The 17,829-nt window shown below is 36.5% G+C and overlaps 1 protein-coding gene across 1 annotated transcript; it reads left to right on the top strand.

Annotated features, from left to right (window-relative positions):
* The first annotated feature begins 922 nt into the window (after positions 1–922).
* Positions 923–13,315, top strand: LOC104224297 (protein DA1-related 1-like). Its single transcript, XM_070160043.1, has 12 exons — positions 923–1,020; positions 1,125–1,216; positions 1,807–1,897; positions 2,092–2,173; positions 3,231–3,305; positions 3,635–3,704; positions 3,878–3,979; positions 4,367–4,570; positions 4,661–4,714; positions 5,047–5,156; positions 12,362–12,420; positions 12,848–13,315. Exons 2-12 carry the CDS (start codon positions 1,175–1,177, stop codon positions 13,126–13,128), a joined length of 1,170 nt encoding a protein of 389 aa, XP_070016144.1. The 5' UTR covers positions 923–1,020; positions 1,125–1,174; the 3' UTR covers positions 13,129–13,315.
* Positions 13,316–17,829: the final 4,514 nt, after the last annotated feature.

The following is a 17,829-nucleotide window of genomic DNA, read 5'->3' as shown; positions in this document are numbered from 1 at the left end:
CCCTGCACCACCCACTCCCCTCTATCACCCCCCCTAATTTTATTTTTGTATTTTCAATTTTCTATTTTTTTTCTGCACCACCCCCACCACCCTGCCCCTGCCCCCACTTCCCCGCTCGCAAAACCCCCTCCCCTAAAAAAAATTTTTTTTTACCTTTTTTTTTTGTATTTCAAAATAAAAAAATTTACGCTTTTTTATTTTTAATTTTCTATTTTTTGTTTTTTTTCGTTTTTCTGCATCACCCACCTGCCCCACCCCCTACTTGAGCACATTTATACTTTATCCATACCCCAACTATGTTGCTGTTTAGTTACTTGGACATTTTAAGGTAAAAGACTTTTTTTATGCAAGATGAACATGATTCTAAAACATGAGTCAAGTTGGACGAGTTGAATTATGACCCATTGTTTAACCTATCTTGACCCAGCCCATCTTAACTCAAGTACACTTTGAGTTGGGTTGGGCAATGAAACCATCTTGACCCGCCCAAATTCAGTCCAACCCGTCCATTTACACGAGTAATGTAGTAAAGGGGAAAATTGTTGCTTGCAGAAATGATTATACATCTTGTAATCTTGAGGTTATTTTGCTTTCGTTCTTCTCCTTAAGATTTAAAAAGATGACCTTTTTTTTTATGACTTTTTGAATGAGGGAAAAATGTAGTGTGATTAGATTTTAGAAACGGGCCTGTTAACATTCAGGAAGACTTGACAAGGTCAAAGTCTACGAAAATGATTAATCAATTGTTATATTATACTATTTCTGATGACAAGAAACAGAACACCAAACTACCACTTGGGTTGATTTGCTTGTTTTTTATGTGCTACCAGCCCAATATTTGTTGTTTTTTTTGGTAAGTACAACCAAACGAATATTTATTAAAAATTTATTTCTTGGTAAACCATGTTTTAAAAATTAATTTAGTAGGCATGTTAGTCTGCTGGTTTTTCTTGCTTATGACTGAACAAATAGCCTATGACATTTCAAGCATCTGGCAGAAGTTTGGGGTTCTGTTCTCTGGTTAGTGATCATGATTCTACGTCCAGTCCTTTGTATTTTCTGGTAAACTTGCCATTTTCTCCACCATTGATGTTTCCTATTAATGCATTTTCTTGTTTTTGCAGCTGTATTATTGTTATATTGCTTTAAACTCAAGAGGATTTAACGTTGAAAAATGTCGGCTTATCGATTCCTAGATGAAGGTCCTTCTTACGAGGTATCGTGTTTAATTCTATGTCTTTCGTAACAAAAGTTTTGTTATTAACATAATCATCATTATTATTACTATCATTTGATTAATGCTTCTGATGTAAGAAAGTTTTGATTGGAAGTCCATGCAATGTAGCTTTATATCTTAGTGAGGATTACATATCTTGCAATTTATCTGAAAATGGCTTAGGATTTCTCTTAATTCAGTGGTTGTTTCCTTTTGATTCAGTAACATGATAATTGTCTAACAACTGATACAGATAAGCGTAGGGGCCATGATCATGATGCTGTTAACTACGCTAGTCGCACTTTCTTAATTAACAGTTAACAACTTAGTCATTTCATTAGTTTTGCCATCTGGTTTTAGCTACATCAAAATCTGATTGAAGATCTGTTCTTTAGCCTTTCAATAAGCAGCTATTCGGTCATAGTACATGATAATATCAACTTCCTCTTGATTTCTAAAGCTAGGGGAAATTTGTTAGTATTTTAGAAGATCTGTGCAATTAAAAGTTGCAAAGAAAATGGAGATTTTTATAGTTATTGTCAATTCATCTCTTAACGCACAATTAACCCATTTGAAGAACTTCAACACAGGTCCAATTCTCAGAAGATGAGAATGAGGATGTGGTTCGTGCTATTGATCTCTCTCTTCAAGAATCTCAGGCAAAGGAAGTAAACATGGGTGGTAATGATGTAGCCTTTTCATCTCACTTTTTAAAGCTAAATTCTGTCCCAGTAAGAAGTTAGTATATTTAGCTCAACCCATAATTTTCACAAATTTGGAGCTTCACTTGTTATTTTTCCAGAACTATAAATGCTCAACAGAGGTTTCTTACTAGGCAAGTAGTCTCATATATAAGTTTGGTCAATTTTTGTCAGACATTGAGTTTCCCCAGATTGATGAAGTAGAAGAACTTGCACAAGAGATGGAAGAAATCACATTATCTTCTACAGATTTAAGGTAAATATGGCATGTGGATCAACCTCTCATTCCCTTGTTATTGCAGTATCATTCCTTCATTTTAATTAAATTTACTCTTTGTGGAGACGAGATTAGGCTTCAGACCGACTTGTTTATCTGCCATAGATTCAACAAAATCATGTAGATAATCAGAGGCGGGTCTATAATTTCTTGAACATGGGTGCACACTAAAAACAGTTTAAAAAAGTACTAAGTGAGAATTGATCCCTATTTCTCTCAGTAAATAACTCAACATTCAACCAAGTGGACCATCCAATCTTTTTGGAGCATGGGTACCAATAGAGATATTAGACCAATTCTTGATAACAACAACAACTACCCAGTAAAATCCCACATAGTGGGGTTTGGGCACTTCTTGATAACATGTATATAAAATATCTAATTTGACGGAGAGACCATGGGTTCACGTGCCCCATGATTTAAGCTATACATCCGCCCATGTAGATAATGAGACGGTTATGTGAATTTTAATATTCATCAACCAGCGTGCTACTCCTCTGAGGTTAAGGATAACGAATTAGCCTCTGAAGATGTGGAGTCTTATCAAGGAAGTGATCAAGATTTGAATATAGAGCAGTGGCTGCAGAAATAATCCATAATCCTGATCCTTGAACATTAACTATGCACAATCAACAGACTACCCAAATCATGACAAGATTTGGTTGAACACGTTTTTACAGATTTCACTAGTTCCATGCTCTTCAACCTGTTGAAAACATGCAATATTCCATTAAGTTGATGATGTAGTGTCAATTTCCCTTTAGGATGTTGGGAGATCATGTCTCTATGAGCACATGGACCGAAAATAGAATTACTGTTTCATAGACTAGTTCATCTTTTTAACATAGTGAAAAATAAATTTACTGCTTCATAGATTACTTCATCTTTGTAACATAGTTATCCTTCTAAATTTATGGCAGCAAAGCTACTATAACTGTTTCGCATGTCACGTTTATGTAATTTTCCTACCACATCCATTTTGCCGCAATCTGATTAATATCAGATATCTGTTTACTAAAGCTTTACCTCATTACAGCGCCAGTACTGGAGGCATAGAGCTGGAATGGTGGAAACGTTTCAAGGAGTTTAATCCATCTGACCCCACATCAAAGTAAGTGCAACACAATTCTAATGCTTGTACAGAAGTATTTACAATTAGGTCCTTAGTTATCCATGCGAAGAGAATAAAATCACGCTTCTATTTGTTGTAAAACTAATTCTTCTAGATACTAAATCCTTGAGAAGGTTGTTAATCCTCATTTTTGGAAATAATAGCTAGCAGTATAAGAAAGTAAAGCAGTTCATGATTGATAAGTACATTTTCTTATCTTCATCTTTAGCTTTCCAGGTTTAATTATCATAGTAGCATTCTGCAGTATATTTTACCTTAATTATTCCATTTAATCAAATTGGCATTGGCATTCTTTTCTGATTTTGAAGGGGCACTTCTTGGTGGAGAAAGAGTAGCAAGCCGTGCAATACACTTGTTTGTGATGTTTGTGAGGAGCAAGTTTGTGTTCCCTTTCCTCAAATGTCTTTCCCTTTTTGCACTTTGTAATCATTCTTTCTTGAAGTAATTTATCCTTGTAAAATGTGAAGATGATCAAAAAGTTTCTGAATAAGTTAGCTGATGCTTCTATTGTGTTCGATTATTGCCTTTTAACATCATAAATATTGGTACAGATTTGCTCGGCGTGGTTAAGGTGTTCCTACTGGGGCCAGACTTTCTGTCAAAAGCATACATCTGATGGAACCCCTTGCTGTTGTGCCTGTTCCAGAGTTAAGGTGTTTAAACACCACTTATATTATTAAATTGAAGATGCTCCTGATTGAATCTATGTTCATTAATAAAATGAAAGTCAATGATAAGCTAAGCTTTTTTGAGTCAGAAGCACCAAAGTAACTGGTCATGGACAATCCCATTTTCCCTTAATATCTTCTGACTCAATCTTTCATATTTAATCCCATCATATAGAGAGATTTATAGACATGCATATATATTGCATGATGAATATTCCTGAACAGCAAAATACACGACGAGCTTTCTAGTTGCGAGACTGGCTTTATGCAATAATAACAGATGTCAAGTTAAATATATACCTCCTTTAAATTTTGTTTTACGGTTCCTCAACTTATGACATGTTAACTGAGAACTTACTCACCTATTTGCAGATAGGAGATATGAAGTTTATCACTCTGAGTGATGGTCGAAAACTTTGCCCTGATTGTCGTCATACAGCAGTGATGGATCCTGAAGACTGTAAGCCCCTTCTCGATGAAGTGCACAGATTTTTCAAAGGATTGAACATGAAAATCAAATATTACATTCCAATTCTGTTAGTAGATAACGACGAGATTATCAGAATCCATAAAAAGGTGCGTAGAAAATGTGTCAACATTATCAAGAGGAATTCTATCACTTCTATTGCATCTTTTAATAATAATAGCATTTGATTGGTTTCACAGAGACTACTTGGATTGACGCTTTACGAGAAATTTGAATTGGACGCCGTAAATTATGTGAGTACATCTGTTTCTGTTACAGTTCTGTTTGATGGGTTGATGCATTCTGCAATGGAATGAAAGTTAATACAACTTTTATGGTACACAGTCAGAGGCGGATCCAAAATTTCTACTTTATGGTTTTAACTTTTATATTCTCACTATTGAACTCAATGGATTTTTGCAATTATGAGTTTATATTTTAATATTTGTAGAAACTTCATTGATTTATTACATGTATATATATTCTCTGAGTAAAGAACATTGAGTTTTGATTATATATTGCATCTGCCCCTGTAACAGTGAATGTGATCTACTCTTTCATTTTGTATTCAAATCACTTATGCTAGGTGACAAGGTCAACACAAAGGGGTGAAAATATTAAAGTGGTGAAAGAAGTAGAACAACTGCCTCCAGGACGCAAAGTGAAAGCAGTGCTGCTTTTATATGGCTTTCCAAAGTAATCTTCTTCTAAACTTCTATATTTTCGCATAGGCGGTCTTATGATGGATTCAGTTTAGAACTCCAATCAATTTTCATCAGAGTAAATAGGAAATATATCCCATGCTCTTTATCTAGTTAATTAGGATAAACAAACAAGCGATTTCAGTTTTTAACTGTTCACTGTCTTCTTTCTATGCAATGAGATATGCTGCCCAATTCGTTTATCTACAAACGTTTGCATTTTAAAATGGATGTGCATTATCGTATTCTAATTAATGAACAGTCACAAAAATCTGTTTTTGATAAACGTATCCTAGAATAGTAAGTATCACCAGCTGAAGAAAAACTGATCTGGAGTAGTAGAGAAATGTTATTCGTTTTTAAGGACAAATATTTCTGGACCACTAACGGCCATTTCCAGCTATTGTTTTCACCCAAGGATAGGTTCTTACACGCTACTCTTCCTAAAATGTCACCAGAATTTGACAACTAAGAAATATTGAATGGCTATCGGTGTGGGGTTTCAGATGTTGCTGTCCATATTCTATCCATTAGTGGTCTGGTTTTCTTGACTTAGATCAAATTTAATAAAGATATTGTTGAGTTTCTTTTTAATATAGAAATGTATTAAAAAGAGGGTGAATGGGAAATGGAGGCAAATGAAAATTTTGAGTAAAATTTTAAGTTTCCCTCTCCTTTTAATGAGACATTGTCTCTCATTGGTAGCGGAAAAGGAGTTTGGTGGGTTTATATACAAATGCACTTCATGTAGCTCTTAAAGAGTTAGGAAGAAGGCAAGCCGCGCGCCGTCGTCGTCGCTCGGCTACGGCTTCGGCTTCGGCTTCGGCTTCGGATTTGGTCAAATGATTGATTGATTAATTTTTTGGACCAAATTTATTTGTTAATAGTAAATATTAACGTAATATTATCCGTGTTTATAACGGATATGTTCCAATCCGTGTATTGTACCACCAGTTGCAATAGCAGCCGCCTAGTGCTCCTCCCACCATGGCTAAGTGCTTGCTCCATAACAAGCTAGTGCATGCTCCACCATGGAGAGGGGGCGGGTCTCACAACTGACTGCTATAAATATGAGCAGCAGCAGTTGGAGAATCACACACCGAAACAGAATTGAGAGCTATTGATCTTCTCTTCACCGAAAAACTCAACGTTGACTATAATTTGCTTTCCTTCCTCTCAGAATTTCCATTCGACTTCTGAGTTTTCCTCCTTTCTTGTGCATTGCTTTAAACTACAAACAAAGTAACCGTAAGTGTGATTTGCTGCCGAACTTTGTGTTCGCTGAAACACTGGGGTTTGAAATACCGCTACACCAGTGTGTAATTCGTTCTATCCTGGGAGAAAATAATCCATAACCTTGGGTACTAGGAGAGGATTAAATTCCTTAAGGAAACACTGTGAATTCAGTGGGCTCGAATTAATTTCTGTTTTATTTATATTTACGTTTATAAGCTAACGTTCTAATTTCCAGAATCATCATTTACAAAAGTAATAACAAGCTTAAGGAATTTAATAATTTTAATTTCTGTATTTGTGTTATTCTTATTATTCTGGAAACTTAAAACCTTTGTGGTTTTGTGTACTCCCATTTGGAGAGTAAAGCCTTCGTGGCGTTTTGTTGGAGATTAAAATCTACGTGATTTTTCACTCCAGTTTTAAACGTTTATTAAACGTTTGTTTGTGTCATTTTTACAGTAAAAATGGCGAATGACGGAAATCAAGCTGTTCCGATGATGACTGCCAACGCATTGACAAGTCGAACTCCGGCATTGGCACCAACAGAGAAACCCGGAAAATTTTCTGGGATGGATTTCAAGCGCTGGCAGCAGAAGATGTTCTTCTACTTGACTACGTTATGTCTACAGAAGTTCATCAAGGAAGATATTCCTTATCTTCCAGATGAAACTCCAGAGAATGAAAGCTTTCTCGTGATTGAGGCGTGGAAGCATTCTGACTTCTTGTGCAGGAATTATTTTCTTAGCGGACTGGAGGATAATCTGTATAATGTATACAGTGGCATGGAGACATCAAAAGAATTGTGGAATGCGCTTGAAAAGAAATACAAAACTGAAGATGTCGGGATGAAGAAATTCGTCGCTGCAAAATTTTTGGACTACAAAATGGTAGATAGCAAGTCTGTTATTACCCAAGTCCAGGAAGTGCAAGTAATTATTCATGATCTACTTGCTGAAGGTCTTGTCATCAATAAAGCATTCCAAGTAGCAGCAATAATTGAGAAGTTGCCTCAATTGTGGAAGGACTTCAAAAATTATTTGAAACACAAACGAAAGGAAATGTCCCTTGAAGATCTCATTGTTAGATTGAGAATCGAAGAGGACAATAAAGCTGCTGAAAGGAGAGGCCATGGAAATTCAACAATAATGGGAGCAAATATTGTTGAAGATAACAAAAAGAGAAAGAAGGCTTCTGGTCCGAAATACAACCCAAGCAAGAAGCGGTTCAGTGGAAACTGCTACAACTGTGGGAAAACCGGACACAAATCTACGGAGTGTCGTGCTCGGAAGAAAGACAAGCAAAGGGGTCAAGCAAACATGGTAGAAAAGCATGATGATGTTGATGACTTGTGCGCCATGCTTTCTGAATGCAACCTGGTAGGAAACCCAAAGGAGTGGTGGATTGATTCTGGAGCCACTCGCCATGTTTGTGCTGTGAGGGAAGCATTTTCTACATATGCTTCTGCTGGACCCGAAGAGACGCTTCTCTATGGGAAATGCTGCTACAGCAAAAATTGAAGGATACGGTAAGATATTTCTCAAGATGACTTCTGGCAAGGTCATGACTTTGAACAACGTCCTTCATGTTCCCGAGATTAGGAAGAACTTAGTCTCTACTGGACTTCTTGTAAAGCACGGTTTCAAGTGCGTTTTTGTATCTGACAAGGTAGTGATTAGTAAGAATGAAATGTTTGTAGGAAAAGGTTACCTTACTGAGGGCCTTTTCAAGCTGAATGTAATAGTTGTTGAAACTAATAATAAAACTTCAGCTTCTTCTTACTTACTTGAGTCAAATGATTTATGGCATGTACGTTTGGGTCATGTCAATTATAAAACCTTGCGAAAAATGATTAACTTGGAAGTATTGCCTAAGTTTGAATGCGAAAAATCAAAATGTCAAATATGTGTGGAATCTAAGTATGTTAAACATCCTTATAAGTCGGTTGAAAGGAATTCAAATCCTTTAGACTTAATTCACACAGATATTTGTGACATGAAGTCAATACCATCTCGCGGTGGAAAGAAGTATTTCATAACTTTTATTGACGATAGTACTCGATATTGCTATGTTTACTTACTTAATAGTAAAGATGAAGCAATAGACGCATTCAAGCAATACAAAAATGAAGTTGAAACGCAACTTAACAAGAAAATCAAAATGATAAGAAGTGATAGGGGTGGTGAATATGAATCTCCTTTTGAACAAATATGTTTAGAATATGGAATTATTCATCAAACAACAGCCCCTTACACGCCCCAATCCAATGGGATTGCGGAAAGAAAGAATCGTTCATTAAAGGAGATGATGAACGCATTGTTGATAAGTTCTGGATTGCCACAAAACTTGTGGGGGAAGCTGTTCTTACGGCTAGCCGAATACTAAATCGAGTACCCCATAGCAAAACACAATCCATTCCATATGAAAAATGGAAATGAAAGAAGCCCAACTTAAATTATTTTAAAGTGTGGTGTTTGGCAAAAGTACAAGTTCCTAAACCCAAAAGGGTAAAAATAGAACCGAAAACAGTTGATTGTGTTTTCATAGGATATGTGACCAATAGTAAAGCATATCGATTTCTGGTTCATAAATCAGAAAATCCTGACATTCATAATAATACGGTTATAGAATCAGATAATGCTGAGTTCTTTGAAAATATATATCCGTATAAAAAGGAATGTGAGTTGTTTGGTGAAGGATCTAAACGACCTCGGGAAGAAACAAAAGAAAGTACATTTTATCAGGAGGATCCAAGACGTAGTAAACGTCAAAGAACGTCTACTTCGTTTGGACCAGATTTTGTGACTTTCTTATTGGAAAATGAGCCTCGAACATTTAAAGAAGCTATGTCTTCTTCGGAATCATTGTTCTGGAAAGAGGCAGTCAATAGTGAAATAGAATCCATATTGAACAACCATACATGGGAATTGGTTGATCTTCCTCCTGGAAATAAACCTTTGGGTTCTAAATGGATTTTTAAGAGAAAAATGAAAGATGATGGCACTATTGATAAATTTAAGGCAAGACTTGTTGTCAAAGGGTATAGACAACGAGAAGGTTGTGACTACTTTGATACATATTCTCCAGTGACGAGAATTACGTCCATACGAATGCTAGCAGCTTTAGCTGCAGTTTATGGTCTTGAAATTCATCAAATGGACGTAAAGACAACCTTCTTAAATGGAGATTTGGAGGAAGAAATTTACATGGAACAAACTGAAGGCTTTGTGGTTCCAGGTAAAGAAAATAAGGTATGTAGACTTGTTAAGTCCCTTTACGGACTAAAACAAGCACCCAAACAATGACATGCGAAATTTGACCAAACAATGTTGTCAAATGGTTTTAAGATAAATGAATGTGATAAATGTGTGTACATTAAAAATATACCAAATCACATAGTCATTGTTTGCCTATATGTGGATGATATGCTGATAATGAGTAATGACATTGCCAACATAAATGCGACTAAGCGTATGCTAACTAGCAAGTTTGATATGAAGGACTTGGGAGTTGCAGATTTAATTCTGGGGATTAAGATCCAAAAGACTCCTCAAGGTCTGGCATTGTCACAATCTCATTATATTAAGACAGTACTTGAAAAATTCAAGCACTTAGGCTTTAAAGTTGCAAAGACTCCAATTGACGTGAATCTTGCATTAGCAAAGAACAAAGGCCAAAGCATATCACAATTGGATTATGCTCGTGTGTTGGGATGCTTAATGTACATCATGAATTGTACACGACCAGATATAGCTTGTGCTATAAGTAAACTGAGTCGATACACGAGCAATCCAGGTCAATCTCACTGGATGACAATGAAACGAGTTTTGGGATATTTAGAACATACCCAAAACTTTGATTTGCACTACAGTAAATATCCTGCGATGATTGAAGGATATTGTGATGCAAATTGGATCACCAGTTCAACTGATTCGAAGTCCACAAGTGGATATGTATTCACTATTGGTGGAGGAGCGATATCTTGGAAGTCGTCCAAACAAATATGTATTGCCCGCTCTACAATGGAGGCTGAGTTCATAGCCTTAGATAAAGCCGGTAAAGAAGTTGAATGGCTCCGGAATTTCTTGGAAGATATTCCATTTTGGCCCAAACCGTTGGCACCAATATGCATACACTGTGATAGCCAAGCGGCAATTGGAAGGGCTGGGAGCGTTATGTATAACGGTAAATCTCGTCATATACGACGAAGACATAAAACCGTTAGGCAACTTCTCTCTAGAGGAATTATCACGATTGACTATGTAAAGTCAAGTGATAATGTGTCAGATCCACTTACAAAAGGCCTAACTAGAGAGGTAGTTGAGAAATCATCGAGGGGAATGGGACTATGGCCGAGAACAAGTCATTGTGGCGGTAACTCTACCTAGAAGACTGGAGATCCCAAGATCTAGGTTCAAGGAGATCAAACAAAGTCATTAATGACGGTTCAACATTGTCAACAAAATTTTTTAGTCCATTCTTGTAATGAGACAATGTTCTGTACCAAGGATAAAGCATTAAGGCTTTTTAATGATTTCTAAATTTGATACAGGTTATATCAAATAGTGTATCTACGGGATGACACATTTAGGAATCACCTATGTAAGTGTGAAGTGTTAGCCGCTTCAAGGAGAATTTTGCAAGGCCAATTCTCTACGCACTTATAAAACCAGGCAGTGTTCATAGCTGAAACGAACACAACAATGAGAACCAAAGACGGTTAAGGGATTGATTGTGTGACTTATGGTTGTCTAGGTATACACTAAAGTTCGACGGTTCAAAGATATCAAATCTAACGATTGACCGAGTATATACGACATAAGTTCACTATGGAAAGTTCAAAGGGAAACCTACTTATCCAGATGCAATTAATTCTTGCTTGCAAATCACACAAGTTTTTCATGCATACTTCCGTGATATAGCCATTCCCCATTCATGTGGGGGATTATTGAGTTTCTTTTTAATATAGAAAGGTATTAAAAAGAGGGTGAATGGGAAATGAAAATTTTGAGTAAAATTTTAAGTTTCTCTCTCCTTTTAATGAGACATTGTCCCTCATTGGTATAGGAAAAAGAGTTTGGTGGGTTTATATACAAATGCACTTCATGTAGCTCTTAAAGAGTTAGGAAGAAGGCAAGCCTCGCGCCGTCGCCGTCGCTCGCTCGCTCGGCTCGGCTTCAGCTTCGGCTTTGGATTTGGATTTGGATTTGGTCAAATGATCGATTGATTGATTAATTTTTTGGACCAAATTTATTTGTTAATAGTAAATATTAACGTAATATTATCCGTGTTTGTAACGGATATGTTCCAATCCGTGTATTGTACCACCAGTTGCAATAGCAGCCGCCTAGTGCTCCTCCCACCATGGCTAAGTGCTTGCTCCATAACAAGCTAGTGCATGCTCCACCATGGAGAGGGGGCGGGTCTCACAACTGACTGCTATAAATATGAGCAGCAATAGTTGGAGAATCACACACCGAAACAGAATTGAGAGCTATTGATCTTCTCTTCACCGAAAAACTCAACGTTGGCTATAATTTGCATTCCTTCCTCTCAGAATTTCCATTCGACTTCTGAGTTTTCCTCCTTTCTTGTGCATTGCTTTAAACTACAAACAAAATAACCGTAAGTGTGATTTGCTGCCGAACTTTGTGTTCGCTGAAATACTGGGGTTTGAAGTATCGCTAAACCAGTGTGTAATTCGTTCTATCCTGGGACGAAATAATCCATAACCTTGGGTACTAGGAGGGAATTAAATTCCTTAAGGAAACACTGTGAATTCAGTGGGCTCGAATTAATTTCTGTTTTATTTATATTTACGTTTATAAGCTAACGTTCTAATTTCCAGAATCATTATTTACAAATACAAGCATAGTAATAACAGATATACCTTTTTTTTCATAAATAATTTGCTTCCAGTTTCATAAATAATTTAACATCATGGTGTGCAATGGTCTTTGTAAGCAGGATAGCATTGGGAGCAACTTTGGCTCATGAACTGATGCACGCTTGGATGCGGGTTCAAGGTGGCTTCCAGCTCTTTACTATTAAATTAAGCTTGTTGCTTTTGTCTACTTAAACTAAAAAGAGTTTGAATTTTATGCATAGATAATCTATAGAATTCTTATCCTATCAGGTTAACTTGACCTACAATAATAGTTAACTCTCTATAAATTATAACAAACCTGATTTGGTAACTGGAAAATAGAGTGACAACCTGTTATAGCCGGCTAAATTAAGTAAAAAAAAATTATAGCGTCAGTATATATAACTTAAATCCAACTAAAAGTAAAGAAAAGCAAATCTCGTGGAAAACCACATTCCTCATGAATCTACCTTTTTAGTTCAGCAAAAGAGAGAAGAAAAGCAGAAATGTCCTTCTCCCCTACTTTCCCTACTATCGAGAGGAAATTTTATCACTCTCTTTTTACAATTTTCCTCTCGTATTTATAGGCTATCCAGGACTGTCCCTACCCATCGAAGAAGGTCTTTCCCAAGTTATGGCTCACAAGTGGCTAGAATGGCAATCTTTTGCTGGTGATGACTACATGAAAGGTACAAGTGATAAAGTTCAGTTCTTGAGAAATCTGAAAGAGTTTCTGAAATATGGTATAGAAAAAAGACATTCCGAGGCATATGGTCATGGATTTAGAGAAGTGAAATGGGCAGTTGAACGTTATGGTTTAAGATACACACTGGAGCATATAGCTCGTACACGAAAGTTACCTGAATAACTTACTTCTTAATTAGGTGGCGTTGTTAATCTTTGTGTTAATTTATTCATCAATATATTTATTGTCCAAGAACCATCAGTGTCTTGGACAAACATTGCTGTGAACGAACCTGTAATTTTTTTTTTTTATATATGTACCTTTTTTTACTCCAAATTGAGGTCATGCAACTATGCTAATTCAAATTGGATGCAATGATGTTTAAGTTTTCACCCATAATTGATTCTTAGGTCTGAATGCAATGATGTTTTAGTTTAAACCAAGGAAAACCCTTTTCACCAAAATGAAAAAAAATGCCTTCTCTCCTTGCGTACGTAAGTTATTTATCATAAATGTAAGGAACCGGCCGGTCGTTTCATGAGTTACCGCTCCGTTTCCCCCATTTCTGCCTTTTTATGTCGTGTTCAACTGTATTATGTGGTATCATGTTTGTTAATTTGGGTTCGGAGTGGTTTTGTAGAGAAATGAGACACTTAGTCTCTTTTGAGTAAGCTTGAGTTCGAAAAGTCGACCGGAAGTTGACTTATGTGAAAAAGGTCTCGGATGTGAATTCCGATGGTTCGGATAGCTTCGTTAGGTGATTTGGGACTTAGGAGCGCGATCGGAATGTGTTTTGGAGGTCCGGGATAGATTTAGGCTTGAATTGGCGAAATTGGAATTTTGGCGTTTTCCGGTTGGTAGTGGAGATTTTGATATAGGAGTCGGAATGGAATTCCGGAAATTGGAGTAGGTCCGTTGTGTCATTTGTGACGTGTGCGCAAAATTTCAGGTCATTCGGACGAGGTTTGATAGATTTTTTGATCGAAAGCGGAATTTGGAAGTTTTGGAATTCTTAGGCTTGAATCCGATGGTGATTTGATGTTTTGATGTTGTTTTGAGCGTTCCGAAGGTTGGAACATGTTTGAATGATATTATGGGATGTGTTGACATGTTTGGTTGAGGTCCCGAGGGCCTCGGGTGAGTTTCGGGAGGTTAACGGGCCATGTTATTGTTTTGGAGAGTTGCAGATTTCTGGTATTTTGTTGCAGAAGAATTGCCCTTCGCGTTCGCGAAGGGGGCTCGCGTTCACGAAGGTATGGACATTCAAAGGGACGCGAACGTGAGGAGATGAACGCGTTCGCGAAGAGGAAAATGGAGCGGTTGGGCCCCCTTCGCGTCCGCATTGGAAGTGTCGCGTTCTCGATGGCCTGTACAGCTGAAGCTCCGCGTTCGTGAGATGGGACTCGCGTTCGCGAAAGAGAAATATTTGGGCTTCGTTCACTTAGCATATATTGATGTTATAATTTTGATTTTGGATAGATTCGACGCGAGTTGAGGCCGAGTTGAGAGGCAAGGGCGTCGCGGAGTAATATTTCATCCAGTTTGAGGTAAGTAACTATTGTAAATCTAGACCTGAGGGTATGATACCCCGGATTTTCGTACTATTTTGATAAATGAGGTGACGCACGTGCTAGGTGACAGGCGTGTGGGCGTGCACCTGTAGGGATTGTGACTTGGTCCGTCCCGTGGCGACTGTATAGTTGCATATTTTGGTATATTGTATATGATATCCATGTGTTTTAGAATTTGGTTTGTTAACTTGGGCTAAATGCCATGTTTGAGGCCTTGTGCCGACCTCTTTAGACCCTTAGGGGTATTTTTACTACTCTCACTTTGTTTGATTTGAAAGCATATCCTCAATCATGTTTTACCTATTTATTGTTTAAAACCGGTTTCATCACTCTTCTTTTTAATATATGAAAACTGTTTGGGATGAGTTCCCTGATTTTCACCAATATGCCCGAGTGGCCGTGAGATTAATGACTGAGAGAGGTTGATGACCTAATAGTGAGGATTACATATATATTATGGATCGGGCTGCGCGCCGCAGAGATATTATATATATAAATTATGGATCGGGCTACACGCCGCAGTGATATTTATATGGATCGGGCTGCACGCCGCAGCGATATGTATTGGATCGGGCTATGCACCACAACGATATGACGCTTGGGCTGTAGGAGTCCCTCCGGAGTCTGTACACCCCAGTGAGCGTAATCGACTATATATTATGGATCGGGCTGCACGCCGCAGCGGTTACTATTACTATTATGAGATATCTATTGAGCCAGAGTGTTGGGTGTGAGTACTGATTAACGTGAGGTGAGTCACGAGTGACTGAGAGGCTTGCCCGAGAGGCTATACTTATGAGTGATACCTTGCTCGAGGGGCCTGTTTATGACATTTTCTCTGTTTTCACTATTCTTTATTACTAAGTCTCTGTTGAAAAATGTTGAATAAATGTTTTCAAAAGATTTCTAACTGACACTCGGTTGAGATTTCTTATATGATTTTAAATGCTCGTCACTGCACTCAGACTTTATTTACTTTAGTTACTTACTGAGTTGGCGTACTCACGTTATTCCCTGCACCTTGTGTGTAGATCTAGGTACCCGAGCATTAGAGTGAGAGCGTCCATCACTCTCAGAGTCTTATCCGGAGACCGCAAGGTAGCTGCACGACGTCCGCAGCCCTGCCTTCCTCCTTCCTATCTTAGTACTTTGTATTTTCAGACCTATGTATTATTTAGACTGTGTTGGGTTGTACTTAGAGGCTCATGACTAGTGACACCAGATTCGGGCTGTGTTAGTATATTTTGTATTGTTTTTCCGCGTATTTCTGTTGATTTTTATATTACATATGAAAGATTTGAGACTTAATCGGTTTTAGAAAAAAATGATTTACTGAAAAGAATTCGATATGGTAAATGTTGGTTTGACTTGCCTAGTACTATGATAGGCGTCATCACGACCGGGGTGGTTTGGGGTCGTGCCAATAAAAATCTTAAGCTTTAACTTCGCGATACCTGATAAAGCTTAGACATTATTATTAATCTTTTAGTACTCAAAAATTTCATCAAATAACACTCTAATTTGTTAATGTTATTTTAATATATATTCTTTTCCGAAAAATATTTTACACTTACCCAATTAAATACAAGAAAATAATTTTTTTCTACGGAAAACACATTTTTCGGGGAAAATAACTTCCGTAACAAACACATATATCTTCATTTAGTTTTTGTTTTCATTAGTGAGAGTGACTTTTTGCCTTTCCGAGATAATGTCCTTGTCTCTCTAACTTCTAATTGCCCTTTTTTCTCCTTTCTTTAGAATTTGTATCTTTTCGTAAGAGTCAAGTCAGTCAACCAAAAACCGATTTTCTTTTTTTGGCTGTTACCTTGCTTTTTTCAAAGACACTTTATTTTTAATCCTGACGTCCCCTTTACTTTCTGGAAATTTGATGATATCTCCGTTAGATACTTCATGATCACATTGACTTTTGGCAATTCGGAGAAACTTGGATTATTTGTCGGATTCCAATTATTCTTCTTACTGGCATTTCTTGCCGTTGACAGTGGCGGAGCCACCTTATAGGAAATGTGTCAAATGACACCCTATCGTGGAAAAAATACACCGTGTAAGTAAGTAAAAAAATGAATTTAATGATATTTATTTTGTATTGACTCTCATTAATTTCCTGATATGTTTACTTTTATATATTTTGACACCCGTTAATGAAAATTCTGGCTCCGCCACTGGCCGTAGATCAGATGGAGAGAAAATAAGAGCTTTTTTGTTTCCTTATATCACCAAGGTTGCATAATGTCCGTATGGAGTAATAAAATAACTAATAAAATAACCTCAAATATAAGTAATAAGGAGAGTTATACCAATTAAGAATTTTGCAAACAAGGGAGATTTTCACAAATGGTACACGAGTAAGGTAGTAAAGGTTAAAAAAATTACTATAGAATAAACTCTTACATGCACAAAAGACACTTGTAAGTTTTGTCTCATCATATGGTGTGTATGTATCAGGTTGATTAGGTTTTTATCAAAATCAAACCAAACCAACTATATCAGTTTGGATCAATGGCGAACGCACATGGTAGCAAGCGAGTTCAACTGAACCCTCTTCATCAAAAAATAATACTGTGTGTATATATATAAATTACGATTAAAGCTGCATAGATTTTGTATAAATATTTTATTTGAACCCACTTGACAACCACTATTTTACGACTAAAGTTATGTACTTCTAAGATTGAACCAGCTTGCACAAAATCCTGGGTCCGCCACTGGTTTGGATTTGTTCGGTTTTATCGGGGTTTTCGAGTATTTTTGGTTACGTGAATATCATTTCAATCTTACTTTATTAAAGTTATTGATAAATTTTTGACAAGTGAATATATGTAAAAATGGAAAAATGACAAACATATAATCTATTAAATATTCTTATGAGAATTTTTTTTTAGTAACACACGATAATTATTTTCTTAATCATCTAACAATAATTTTTCATTGATGTACTCTTTCAAGGTTAATCGAATTTAATAATTAAATATAAAATTAATATGAAATAATGATATGTTCTATTTAATTTTAGATTATCGAGATACCATTTCAAATTCGAAAAAGATATAAGAAATCTTGACATATGAATATGGAATAGCAAAGAGATGATTGACGTATTACGATAATATTTGATAAGAAAGTGATACAACCTATTATTTAAGGTAAATAAAATTGAATGAAATTCATAATTCTATTAGATATTATATCCCAGGAGAAGATCCCAAATATTTCTAGACATTTTTTAAAGAAAATTCTATATAAAGTCTTAAAAGTATATATAAATTATATAATTTTTTTAAAGTATATT

The sequence above is a fragment of the Nicotiana sylvestris genome, chromosome 1 (genome assembly GCF_000393655.2).
Source record: "Nicotiana sylvestris chromosome 1, ASM39365v2, whole genome shotgun sequence".
Taxonomy (NCBI): domain Eukaryota; kingdom Viridiplantae; phylum Streptophyta; class Magnoliopsida; order Solanales; family Solanaceae; genus Nicotiana; species Nicotiana sylvestris.
This window is presented reverse-complemented; position numbering and strand designations above follow the sequence as displayed.